The sequence below is a fragment of the Fukomys damarensis genome, unplaced genomic scaffold, assembly GCF_012274545.1.
Source record: "Fukomys damarensis isolate Sample0158 unplaced genomic scaffold, DMR_v1.0_HiC HiC_scaffold_1, whole genome shotgun sequence".
Taxonomy (NCBI): Eukaryota; Metazoa; Chordata; class Mammalia; order Rodentia; family Bathyergidae; genus Fukomys; species Fukomys damarensis.
In genome coordinates this window covers 64869755-64884035 of record NW_022900913.1, presented here as the reverse complement: position 1 = coordinate 64884035, position 14281 = coordinate 64869755, and the positions used below count along the sequence as shown (strand labels likewise).

Genomic DNA, 14281 nt, shown 5'->3' with positions numbered 1-14281 from the left:
ACTAAATGTTAATAGGTTTACTATTATCAAAAACTACCAACGGATGAGAAGCAGTATGATAGCGCAGGTTTAATAACATTCGTTTGGGTAAATAATGAGCTCTTTAAATTTTTCTGCAGCCTGACTTTTGAAATGGAGTGATACTAGGGGAAAGCCTGAGAGCCAGGCAGCAGGATTTGCCAGGAGTTGGTTCTCACAAGAAGTTCCATGGTGGCCTTAAATCGGGAGGCCAAACCCCACTCCGCAGAAGACTTTGACCAAGTCAGCTGCAAGCTGTGCTTTGAATATGAACATTTGCCACCACCTCTGTCCTTGGCAGCTTTCAGAGGTACAAAAACTCAGTGAAATACAGCCTTTAGTGGTTAGCAACTAAGGCTCCAGGAAGAGTGACTTGTATATCGCATTAGAGAGGAGAAAAATGCTTGGCTTACTTGGATCCGATAAGATGGAGTCAGTTTTTGGCAGAAACTGATCACAACGGACTCCCTGGTAGCCTTCTTTGCACCTGAGGAGAGAGGACAAATGACAACTATGCACACACGGTTGTGAAAGATTCATTCCAAAATCTCACCAAGGAAAATAACCAATTATACCAATGTGAGAACAGCACGTACGAGTTTTTGTATCATTTGATTCAGTGTTTCTCATACCAAGAGGCAGATTCTAGATTTTATCTGTGTGTGTGTGTGTGTGTGTGTGTGTGTGTGTGAGAGAGAGAGAGAGAGAGAGAGGGAGAGAGAGAGAGAGAAGCACAGCTTAGCTTTTATAGTTACATATGTGATACCTAAGGAATAAATTGAATAGCATCTTAAGGCTTTTCTACATGTTATAATCTAGAAGCAAGTACAGTTTATGCAACACATATCTCTAAAGTCTACTCAGAAACATTACATTGCAAAGGGCCATTTTCTTATAAAAATCATTTTCCAACAGCGCAGTGTTGTTGAGTTTACCTACTGCTTCCTTCATATTCTTGTTTTCATTAATGTGGTCATTTGCTAATTTCACTGTTTTGGATTTACTTCTTACCTATTCTTCCTGTCAACATCACCTAACCGCTTTGCCAGAAATCTCAGCACTTTAACTGCAAGGGCTAAGAGGCAGTTCCATGCTCACATTTTCTCTGTCTCCACTTTTCTCCTTTACATTCAGCAAACATGTGCAAAGTGCCTGCTTTCTGCCAGGCCATTTACAGGGCAACTGTCCCAAGGCCAGAACCTCATTAAGTAGGAAGGTGGCATTTATTGGCTTGCTTGAAGATCCACCTATCATGCTTGGGTTAAGCAGGGAAACAACTACTGCTGCTTATGGGATGATTCTGTCCTACTTTCAGAGGAGGAAACTGTGCCACTGGAATAAAAATCCAATTTAAGGAACAATCCTCTAGTTGTTAGGAATCTATGAAGTTGACAAAAAAAAATTCAGAAACTGTTGTGTTAGAATATGCTTTGTTTTCTACGTGTAATGAACTATTAGACAAGGTTTATTACAACCAGAGCAACAATATTGAATAGTACCAAGGTAATTTTTCTACCTTGTATTGGGAGTCAAATTGGAAGGCAGGTAATCAGGTAGGCTCTCTTCAGTATCATTTTATGGCTGGGACTCTGAACTAAATTTGGCAATTTTCCTTATAGGTTGAGAACAAATCCCTTTGGTACTTGCATATGCCAGGACACTCCCAGACTATTGAAAAATAACTGGCTTATGCAAGCACATATTTTCATAATCTTTTAAACAAATGTATTGACTGTACTTGAAGCAAAACAATCATATTGCTAGGTTTTTGTTGTTGTTTGTTTTTGGTACCGGGGTTAGAACTTGGGTCCTTGCTCTTGCTAGGCAGGCGGTGGAACCACTGAGCTAAATCCCGGCCCTCATATTGCTAGCTTTCTAATGCTAAAAGTCAGAAAATAGAACTGAAACACATTTGTAAGGAAAAAATAAAATTCTGTCTTCTGAAAGCTACCCTGATATTATAGTGCCCTTATTCGAAATTACCTGGCCCATGCAACGTTAATCTTCATCTTTCTGTGGTCAAGATTTACATTCTGGGTATGGAGTGTTGTATGCATTCATTTTCATAGATGTTATTTCCAACATGTGGAAGATTTTAAGTATTCTTTACTCTCTGTATTTTTATTTAATATGAAAATAGTATCCTGGGGGATAGTAGCTTTTAAGGTAAAATGCTATTTTTTGTTTTGTCTTGCTTTTTAAGGCTTCTTTGTTACTTAAAGTGCATTATTTCATTTCTGTGCAGAAAAGAAAATAAGGAAAGAGGCTAGAGATTTTTCCAGTCTTAACTTGATTTGCCATAATTCTAGGGTCATCTTGAAGTGTGGAGGGTATGAAGTGTTGGGAAAAATCTCAGAGCAAGGACATCTGTATTGTCTTCCTAGCCCTGGGCTGCACGTGATATGCAGGATGGGACTGCTACTGTCTCACACAGACTGGGAAGCCCAGCAGGAACATGCAGTTGGGTATGCAGCAAATTCTGTCCCTTGCTAAAGGAGGCAGGAGGCGCTGCTAATTGGTGCTGAGTTTGAAGAATACCATATTAAAATTCCCATTTAAATATCACACATATATCACCTTGATAAGTTCAGACTCATCCAAATGTGAAGATGGAATATCGCTAGCAGGTAGAGCCAATGAAGTGGAATGAATTTGCGAATATTTTAAAGATAAAATATAAAGGGGAAAAAGTCTTTAAATGTACTTCTGTTATATAGATTGAGACTGGTGGACCTTCTCACTGTGTGATAAGCACATCTTTTGAGAAATGCCACATTGCTTGTTTTTGTTTCATTGAGTACCAAGGGTGGTGAGAGAGCTTTGGGTGGGTTCTATTTGACAAATACAAGTATAATAAGAAAAGAAATTCATGTATAAGAATGATCTTTCTATTAATCTTAAATCATATCAGTTGTATTAAGAAATACATGTCCAATTGTTAGTGCCAACTACATTTTTTAAAGCACAAATCTTGCTTTAAGCAAGTTCATAGTCTATTATTGTTCTACTCTATCTTCTTTTCAAAGCCCACTCAATCCATCCATTCCCTGTTCTCTGGGTTTCGTTATCCCTTAGAATCCTTGCATCACAGCAGGTATATTACAAATCACAATACTCTCCAGTTGTTTACAGGGACATTTGATCCTGCAGCTCCATGGACTTAGAGCATACAGCATGCTCAGGACAGAAAATGCATCCAGGGTTGACAAAGGGTTGAGTCAAGAGAGAATTCTTATCAGCAGAGAAACAAGCACAAAGCAAACTCAGAATGCAAGGTGACACACTTTCCTTTGAAAAATAAATACCCTTTAAAAAATAAATACCCTTCAGATCTATGTGCTTATTCTGAGGTAAAGGAGATCTTTCTTGATCATGCTGTTAGGTTTTTATTCCCCAGTTTACAAGGAAGGTCATCACTGAGACTACAATACCCTAAGCAGAGAAGGGCACATGAGAGTTTGTATAGAAAACTATGACAAGCTTACTTAGAAATGAGAGATTACCCCCAGGGATTGGAGAAACATGTGATAGGGGAGAAGAAGGCTGTTGAGCGCGACCTCAGTATGAAAAAATGCTTATCTCTTCATGAGCCTATGGATCCGCAGAACCCAGGGCCTCCCTTCCCAGGGAAGTGATTACTGTCTAGTTTCAGAAGCATGCATCGCCTTTCTCCACCTTACCTCATTCTAGCTTTGCCCTCTCCCCCTTCCACTTGCTCAGCTAAATGAGACATAACAAGCACCCCCTTCTGTCATTTCTCCTCTTCCACCTTGTGCCCAAGGAAAGGCCCAGTGAGGAATTTCAGTGAAAACTTTCAAAAAGCAATCTTTGAGCAAAAGACAAGAAAGGAATAACAAGAGAATGAGAAAATATAAGAGTCGTTGTCCTTGGCTGGAATTCAGTACTTGTCTTGTCTGGGGGTAGTGGGTGAAGTAGGAGTGCTCCACATTGTCATCTGAGTTGGCTACTGAAGTCACTAACGGAGTGACTTTTAAAATGATCAGGTCATGGGCTCATGTTCCCACAGAAATCACCATCCTCAAACCGGCTAATGGCGATGACTGTGGCTATAAGGCTACACTGCTAACTTCAGGCCGTTTCCACCTCTTGTCTTCAATCCTTATATGCCAATGTATGTCCATGAGTCCAGACCCCAAATAAAACCTAACTTAGAGCTGTTAAAGTGAGTGACAAAGAGTGAGAGTTGAAGCGCGTCCACACAGCAGCAGCCTCCCTGCACTACTGACTGTCCTTCAATTTCCCACTGGTTGTCCTCTCAGGGAAATAAAATGAAACAAGAAGAGCACAAACTTGTTTAACTGAGTGAGCTGTCCTGTCCTCTACTTTCCTGGCCCTTCATTCAGTGGAAGGTGTTGTTTTACTGCTACTCTCTCCCTTCTTCTCTCTTCCTTCACTAGCACTTAAGTATTGGCATGGATAGGCCGGCCAAAACTATAGTTTAAGGGTCTATCTCAAGATCTCATTTGTATCATAATGACTAAGAGGACTGGGTTTTATTCTGAATTTTCCACTTAGTTATTTGGTTTGATTTTTTTTTTTTTTTTTTTTTTTTTTTTTTTTTTTGGTATTTTTTTTTTTTTTTTTTTACAGTACAGGGAATTGAAGTGCAGGGCCTCCTGCAAGCGGTAATAGCTCAGCCACTGAGTTCATGCCCATTCCATCTGCAAATTTAATTTTGAAGAAGATCTTGCTAAATTACCCAGGTTGGCCTTGAATTTGCAATCCTCTTGCCTCAGCCTCCTAAGTAGTAGTTGGGATTACAGATGAGTACCACCATATCCAACTTCTACTTAGTTTATGTATGGATGTACTTTAGACAAATTACTGAATATCATTTCCTACTTTCAACTTGAAAAAATGAGTATGATACCAAGAAGTAGAAAAATAAAGCAAGGGCTGGGAATGTAGCTCAGTGGTGTTATGCCTGCCTGGAAAGCACAGAGCCCTGAGTTCAGTTCCCAATACCAGAAGAAAAGAGAAAGACAGAAAGACAGAAAGACAGAAAGACAGAAAGAAAGAAAGAAGAAAAAAAATAATAAAGCATACCTATTTAATAGTATATATTTTCATTTTGGTCATCTTTATACCTAAACCTTATGCCTTGTATCTACAATAGTGCATTTCAGATAATTTATAGAGGGAAATTTGTGAAGAACATAGATTTATTTAAATGTTTGCTTCAATCCCTGTTTAGTGCTTGGTCTCTACAAGAATTGCACAGGAAGCATATATACCTTCTTCTCAGGGCCTTCATTTTAGATGTAAAATGCAAAATAACATTAGCTAATTAATTAATTAATCAAAGTCATAAAAATGGTGGCAGGTAAATTTTGTGCTTTCATGATTATAGAAACTTTTATTCTTAGGAAAAAATGTGGATGTTCCTTTTTGATGCTACAGGAAGGTAGATAACTTTGTAAGTAATACACATGCCTGCCAATTTCAAGGGGCTGCTGAATTGGAAGAGGAATGATGCCTCCTGGGATGCTTTCTTATTTTTTGTTCCAGTCCTTCCCAGCCTCAGAATCAGCTCTTAAGGGAAAGAACACCAGACAGACAATTAAACTCAACATTTTATAGGCAGAGTGGTTTGTAGCACTGCCTGGTTTTGATCTCAGATGTACTCTTTAAGACCCACTTAACCTTTCTGTGTGTGTCTCCCTTTCTTCATCTGAATAAAGGAGACACTAGCAATTGCTATCTTCTAGAATCATAATTAGGAATAAATGATATAATACCCATGGTTCTTAGTAATCATTTTATAAATGTTACTTTGTAATATTCTTTGTTTTTTAGTTAATTAATTTTATTAATACATTTTAGATAGTGATTACACTCATCACAGGGAATTTGTATCTGTACATGATATACCTTGATTTTTTCCATTTCCCTCTCCTCCCTTTGTCCTCTCTTCCTCTCTTTATTTACAAAAGCTTTGTTTCCATTTTTTCTTTTCTTCTTTTTTTTTCTTTTCCCTTCCTTCTGTTTTACTCCCTCAGTTCCCCTTCCCACTTGAATATTTTCTTCCTATTTCACAATATCTATTATACATTTTAGTCCTTAGCTATCCTTTTGGTTTCTCACACCAGAGAAATCATGTGGTATTTGACCTTGTGTGCTGATTTATTTCACTGAAGAGTATGGCCTTATGGTGCATCCATTGAGCTACAGATGTCTCAAGCTTAACATTATGGCAGATAGTACTCCACTGTAGAAAAAGCCACATCTTCTTTTTCCATTCATTGGTTTCTGAGGATTTGGGCTGCTTCCAAGATTTATTTATTACAAACTGTGCCGCCATAATTATGGGTGTGTATATAGCACTGTGCTATGATGCTTCTGATTTTTTCAGGAAGATACCAAGAAAGGCAATAGCTGGGTCAAATGGAACTTCTAATTTTAGTGTTTTTTTTTTTTTTTGAGAAATCTCCACACTAATTTCCACAATGATCACATGAGTCTACACTCCCATTAACAGTAGAGAAGAGTTCCTTTTTTCCCACAGCCCCACAAGCATCTGTTATTGGCTGATTTATTTATAATAGCCATTCTTTCTGGAATGAGATGGAATTTCAGTGACATTTTAATTTGCATCTCTCAAATGACCAATGATGTTGAACTTTTCTTCGTATACTTATTTTCTGCTTGTACTTCTTCATCTAAGAAGTCTGTATTCATTTCAGATCCTCATTTTTTGATTAGGTCTTTAAATTTGGAGGTTTTTATTTTTATTTTTTTAGTTCTTTATATGTTCTAGATATTAGTCCTTTGAGAAACAGCTTGCAAATGTGTTTTTCCCATTCTCTAGGTTGACTCTAGGTTGGTGATTTCTTTGCTGTATAAAATCTTTTTAATAAGATGAGATGCCAGTTGTTTATTTTTCTATAATATTTCCTGTGTGATCAAGGTTTTGTTTTCATAAAGCTTTTGCCTATATCTATGTCTTCAAGAGTTCCAACTATTCTTCCTTTTAGCAGAGTTAGTGTTTCTGTTTTAGTATTTATATATTTGATTAATTTTTACTTTAATTTAGTGCATGGTGATAAACATGGGTCTAGTTTTAGTCTTCAACATGCAGAAAGCCAGTTTTTCTAGCACCATTTGTTAAAAGAGGCTATCTTTCTGCCACTGAAGGTGTTGGCCCCTTTGTAGAAGATAAGATAGCTGAGTGCATTTAGAGTTGCTTCTGCATCTTCTAATCTCTTTCATTTATCCTTGGGGCTATTTTTATTTCTTTCTTTCTTTGTTTTTTCCTGTACCATTTCATTTTCTTTTTTTTTTTCTTTTTTCTTTTGGACCAGGGATTCAACTCGGGACTCGTGCTTATGAGGCAGGCGGCGGCACCACTGAGCTAAATCCCCGGCACCCATGCTGTTTTTATCACAGTGGCTTTGTAGTATAATTTTAAATCAGGAAATGTGATGATCCAAGTCTTGCCTTTGTTGCTCAGAATTGTGTGGTTTTTTTTTTTGCTATTCTAGGTCTATTCTGGTTCCAAGTGAATTTTGGGATTGCTTTCTGTTATTCTGTGAGGCATTCTAGTGTTATTTTGATCAGGATTACATTGAAACTGTGTAACAATTTTGGGAGTATGGCCATTTTCACTATATTGGTCCTTCCTACCCAAGAGCGAAGGATAATTCTCTATTTTTTGATATCTTAGTCAGTCTCCTTTTTCAGTGTGCTAGTTTTTAATTGAAACATCTTTACTTTCTATGTTAGATTGATTCCTAAGTATTTCATTTTTTTCAATGCTATGGTGAAAGATGTGGTTTCCCTAATTTCTCTATCATGAGTTTGTTATGTGTTATAGGAATGCTACTGATGTTTGAGTGGTGAGTTGTTATCCATCTATTAAACTAAATTTAGTTATTAAACCTAGAAGTTTTTGTGGAGTTTTGGGGGTTTTTTATTTAGAGTACCATGTTATCTGCAAATTGTGATAATTTAACTTCTTCCTTTCCTATCTTGATTCCTTCTGTTTCTCTTGTCTAATTATTGTGCCTAATGTTTCCAGAACTATATTGAATAGAAGTGGTGATACTGGGCATCCTTGTCTTGCTCTTGATTTTCAAGTGAAAATTTTGGGTTTTGTCCATTTACAATGGTTTTAGCTGTTGGTTTGTCTACATGGCTTTTATCAGATTGGAATAAAGACTGTCTATTCCAATTATCTGTAGGGTATTTTTTTTTAAATCATGTATGGGTGCTGGAATTGTCAAATCCTTTTTTGCATCTTTTGAGATTATCATGCAATTTTTGACTTTGGCTCTATTGATAAGGATATTACATTTATTGATTTGTATATTTTGAACAACCCCTGATTACTACTTGGTCATTATGTACAATCCTTTTGATGATTTCCTGCACTCTGTCTACCAGTAACTTATTGAGGATTTTTGTTTCTATGCTCATTAGGGACATTGGCCTGAAGTTCTTTTTTGGTTAGGTATTTCCTTGGTTTTGGAATCAAAGTAACACTTGCTTCCAGAAATGAATTTGAAGTATTGCTTCACTTTCAATTTCATTGAAAAGTTTAAAGAGTAGTGGCAATAGTTCTTTTACAAATGTCTTCTAGAATTCAGCAGTGAATCCATCAGGACCTGGGTCTTTCTTTTTCAGATTTTTCAATGACATCTTCAATTGCCTTGACTGATATTGAATTATTTAGATTTCTTTTTTTATCTTCTTGGTTCTGCTTCGGTAATTCATATATATCTAGGAATCTGCCCATTTCTTCTGTTTCCCATCTTATTTGAGTAGATGTTTCCCATCTTCTCAGAGTATGTACTGATGATGTTCTGGATTTTATGCAGGATCTAATGTGGTTTTCCCTTTTCATTCCTAATTGCATGGATTGTTTCTTTTCTTTCCTTTTCTTGATAAGATTGACTAGGGGGTTGTCAATTTTATTTAATCTTTTAAAGACTCAGCTCTTTACTTAATTGATTTTTAATTTTTTTTCTTATCCTACACTGCATTAATTTCTTTATAATTTCTTCCCTCATACAAACTTTTCCCTTGACTTGTTCTTTTTCTAGAAGTTTGAGATTCAATATTAAGTTGTTTATTTGAGCTTTCCCTATTTTATGATATGGAAATTTCCCTTATAGAACTGCTTTTATTGTGTTTTGTTATATTATGTCAGGATCATCATTTAAATGTAAAATCTGTCTAATTTCTTCTTTAATTTCCTCTGTGACCCATTGGTGGTTCAGGAGAATGTTATTCAATTTCCATGTGTTTGTGGACTTCTTGCAGTTTCTTATGCTATTGATCTCCAATTTAATTGCACTCTGCTCTGATAATATATAGGAGATAACTTCAGTTCCTTTGCATTTACTTAAATATGTTTTATGAGCTAGCATGTGGTCTATTTTAGAGAATATCCCATGTGCAAGTGATAAGAATGTGTATTCTAATGTTGTGGGTGGAATACTCTATAGATATACAGTAAGTTTATTTATTCACAGGTTTGGTTCAGTTTTGATTTCTTTGTTGACCCTTTGTCTAGTTAATTTGTCCATTTGTGACAGTAGGATATTGAGGTCCCTGATTACAACTGTGTTAATGATCATTTGAATTTTCATGTCCATTAATATTTATTTTAGTTGTATGCACAGGTATTTGGTAACTTGGAATTTTCCCTTAACAAGTAAATAGTGATCTTCTTTGTCTCTCTTCATTAGACCTGACTTGAAATTTATTTTGTCTTCAAATAAAATAGCTAACCCTGTATTTTTCTGGGTTCCTGTGACATGAAGTATTATTTTCCATTCTTTCACTTTCATTCTATGAATTTCTCTTTGAACTCAACATGTTTTTTGTATGCAGCATATTGTTGGATCTTATTTCTTCATCCATTATGCCAGTCTATTTCTTTTGGTTGGTGAATGGAGACCACTTACATTGATGGTTATAACTGATATTTATTGGTTTATACCTGTCATATCCTCTTCTGATTGCTGGTTTCCTGTCTTTTCTCTGTGTGTAATTGCTTGCCTTGCCTTAATGAATTCTTTATATGGGTATTCTTGGAATTGCAGTCTTTATTATGTCTTGCTAAAATATCTTTTAGAACATTTTGAAGAGCTGGTTTGGCAGTTCTGAATTTCTTAAATTGTTCATTGTCATGGAAATATTTTATTTTTCCACTGATTTTAAAAGATAGTTTGGCAGGATATATTATTCTGGGATGGAGGTTGTTTTCTTTCAGGACTCGAAAATACTTCACTCCAAGGTCTCTTTGACTTAAGATCTCTTTGTATTGAGAAGTCTGATGTGATTCTGAGGGGCTTTCCTTTACAGTTGATTTGTTTCTTTTCTCTAACAGCTTTTAATATTTTGTGTTTATGCTATGTTTCTGGAATCTTGATTGTTATATGCCCTGGTGTAGAGTTATTTTGTCCATGGCTAATTGTATTTCTACCTCACTTATCTGAGTGTCAAATTCTTTTTCTGTGTCTGGGAGATTTTCTGCCATTACTTCTGTTAATAGATTTTTTTTTTATGTTTTTGTGCTATCTCCTGCTTTTTTATTGACTCTCATTGATTTTATATTGTTCTTCTTTGAATCATCTTGCAGCCATTGGATTGATTTTTTATAGGCCCTTTCTATTTTTAAGAAATCTTTCTTTTTGTGATCATTAACCAAAACCATGTCTTCTAGATCCGATAGTCTTTCTTCATCATAGTTCATTCAGCTGCATATACTTTCAGTGGAATTTTTAATTTCCTGGATGTCTGCTTGAAGCTGTTTCATGGATTCCATTTATTTCCTTTGTTGGACATTCATGGTTTCCATCATTTTCTTAAGTACCTCTATTTTTTAAAATGTGTCTAACCTAGATTCACTGACCAAGTCCTTCATTATGAATGTCATCTCTTTTTTACATGAAAGATTATTTCTAATGTGATTTCTTTATAGCCTCGTCATCTATTTTTTTTTAACTTCTACTGATACCATTTCAGAAAAATCAGGTTGGTGCCTTCTGATCTCCTCTGTCTTGTCCCCTGAACTTTTGCTGGGTGGGCTGGATTTCTGGGGTTACATTTTGCTTCTGCATGTTGTCATTTTCTACTTTAAAATTTTTTTAAATTTTTTTGTTGTGTTGATGGTCGTAAATTGCTTGTGATAGGTTATTGTAGGTAGCTTTATCACTAGTATCAATGCTTCCCTAGGAAATGTCTATACCTTAGAGATGTCTTCCAGGTGTAGCTGGCTCTTGGCCTTTATGTCTGTACCAAGATTCTACCTTTCCATTTTTTAAGGTATGAGAAGTTGCTATCTTTTAGGCCCAGTACCTAGTCCTTTGGCACCCAGTCCTCAGTGATGATTATGACCCCAGTCAATCATGTAATATAAGGGAGAACAACTCACTACAAAAGATACGACACCTTGGCTAAAGTAGTACAATTAGAAATTGCAATAGCATCAAGTACAGCCTAGAAACTGATAGACTGTGCAAACTGTTAATTTAATTTAACCATAGAAGCAAGATCTACAGTTATTTAACAAAATCCAACATAAACCAAGAACTTGCATGCAGTGAGTTTCTCCTTAATAGAGTGACTTTACCCTGTAGGTTGGGGAATTTAAGATGGATGGGGGGAAACAGATAAATGAAGAAAAATAGTGTAGAACCAAGGCTGGAGGACAAAAATCACCTAAACTTTGTGAAACTGGAGAAGAGGACAAGAGAGAAAGAATGAAGAGCAAAGAAAAAAAAATAGCAAACCAGAAAGACTAGAGATATTGTTCACTCACATGAAAATATAAAAAAAAATCAAGAAGACTGTTGAGGAAAGAGTGAAAAAAGATCAACAAAACGCACAATAAAAGTAAAAACCTAAACAACCAAAAAAAACCAACAACAACAACAAAAAAAAACAGACAAATGAAACAAACAAATAGAACAGCAACCAAAAAAGCAATAAAATTTTTCTGGTGTCCACAATTCTGTGGTAGTGTCCAAGTCAGAGCCCAAATCAGTGCTGGGTAATGATGCCAAGTCTGCAGTAGGATTAGTGCTGGGTGCAGGGCTGATCTTAGCTTCTGGATGTGGGGCTGGGGCCAGAGTCCTCAGCCAGCAACTTTTGGATGTTCCCTGGCTGCCCACCCACATCTCCTTTTCCTGCTTGTCTTTGCATTGCTCTCCTTGTTGCTGTGGTAGATTTGAATATCATCTCAGCTTTTTAAGTGAGGGAATATAATCTGAGAAAAGTTATCTCTTGCACACCAGTATCTCACATCAAGTCCCTGAACAGCATTCAAACTCAATGGGGTTGACATTAGATCCCTGGCTTTACTCACAGTTCCAATTCTTTCTTATATTCTCTGTGGAAATTCAGTGAATAAATAAATTGCTATATCCTCCATGATGTGCCCAAGAGTAGGTATTTGACAATAGGTTCCAAATATCATAAAATGAGACCATGTCTTATTTTAAAAATGAAAGATCTATGTTTGTAAATTATTATCCAATTGAAAAATATTCTTAAGCAAATTATGCCATGGATACTTGTCACTGATATAATGACAAACTTCCTGAGTCTTAACATTTATTTTAACATTAAAACTATGAATCGGATGACTCTGTGAGAGAAATGAAGGATAATGAGTTATTTCCTTTTCATTGATTCATTATATACACATATGCATATATATATAAACATAATATTTTAAAATATGTATATATTGTGGAATTATTAATCAGGCTTATGAACATATTCATTACCTCATAAACTTATGATTTATTTATGGTAAGAACACTTGAAATCTATTCTCTTAGCAATTTTAAAGTTTATCACACATAGTTATAAATTGTGTCACCAGACTTCACAATGTCTCTCAAAATTATTTCTCCTGTACATTTTTGGTGAGACTGTAATCAATAATGTCACTACAGAAAACTATAGCAAGTTCCTAAAAATTTTTTAAATAGAACTTCCTTATAATCCAGTAATCCCACTGTATACTTTGGGCGTACATTCAAATAAAATGAAATTGTCAAAAAGATACCTATATTTCCATGTTCATTGCAGTACTATTAAAAATAGCCAAGATACAAAATCAACCTAAGTGTCCATGGCAATGGATGGATGAATGGATAAAGAAAACATGGAATATATTCACAATGGGATCTACATGGCCATAAAAAGCATGGAATTCTATCATTTGCAACAACAGCAATAAACCTGGAGTGTATTCTGTTAAGAAAAACCAGCCAGGAACAGAAAGACAAACAGTATTTGATCATACTGATACATGGAATCTAAAAATGTTGAACTAATAGAAATAGAGTTCACTAGTAGATACCAGGAACTGAGGTGGAGTTGAGCTTTGGGGAGATGTAGATCAAAACAGAATGACATTTTTTGATGCCAGCCTATCTTTGATTTAAAAACAGTGCCAAACAGAAACGCTAAACCAAGCTAATGTAACAAAAACAACTGATGGATTAACAACAAGGCAGAGAATTACACAGCATTAAGGAGATTGGGAGTATAGGAGCCAGAATTCCAAAGCAGGCCTGGTCTGAATCCAGGGTACATGCTGGGTAGACCAGAAACTTTTTTAGCTCCTAGGATCCACAGCCTGAAGTTACTAGCTCAAAGGCATTACTAGTGTTAAAGAAAAATCCCCTTCCCCAGTCACTCATCACTGAAACTGAGTTTGACTATAGAGAATATTGTGACACTGATTAAAACGTAAGGCTTTCCTTAGCTGGATTGAGAATTTAATTAAATAGTCTTATTTTTAAAAAGAGCAATAATTAAGACAGCAAGATCTTTAAGTTAACCACTTGGTACTAAAATCACCTACAGAATGGCTGTGGGTATAACCTTTTCACAACCCTTTCAACTATCAAAACAAGAATCTGGAATTGAATTATTATAATTTTCAAAGTAGCATCTCCGTTCTCACTCATGGCAGAGTCCCAATGTGTTGTCAATAGCTTTTGGATATATTATGAATCCCATGGCTGATCCAAACATTATTTATAATGTCACTGTGATGTTTCCTCCTAACAGAGTTGTGTCTGAAATTTAAGAAAATATACAGATTTGATTTACAATTTAACCCTTTAGCAGAGCTTGAATTCACAAATAGAGACAAATTTTTCATCATGAAATTCTTAGGATTCCAATTATGGACTGAAAGTATCTGCTCAAATCCAGGAGATAAACTGTATTCACTCTCTTTTTCTTTCTTTCTTTTTTTTTTTTTTTTGTTCCGGGG

General features: G+C 35.7%; 1 protein-coding gene across 1 annotated transcript in view; it reads right to left on the bottom strand.

Moving 5' to 3' along the window:
• Nucleotides 1-14281, bottom strand: part of Nrg3 (neuregulin 3) — a gene marked incomplete at its 5' end in the record, with an annotated part of 1020825 nt that overhangs the window by 238078 nt on the left and 768466 nt on the right. The window contains 1 exon segment of the mRNA XM_033763192.1: nucleotides 432-505. Within this exon segment, the coding sequence (XP_033619083.1) occupies nucleotides 432-505 (74 nt within the window).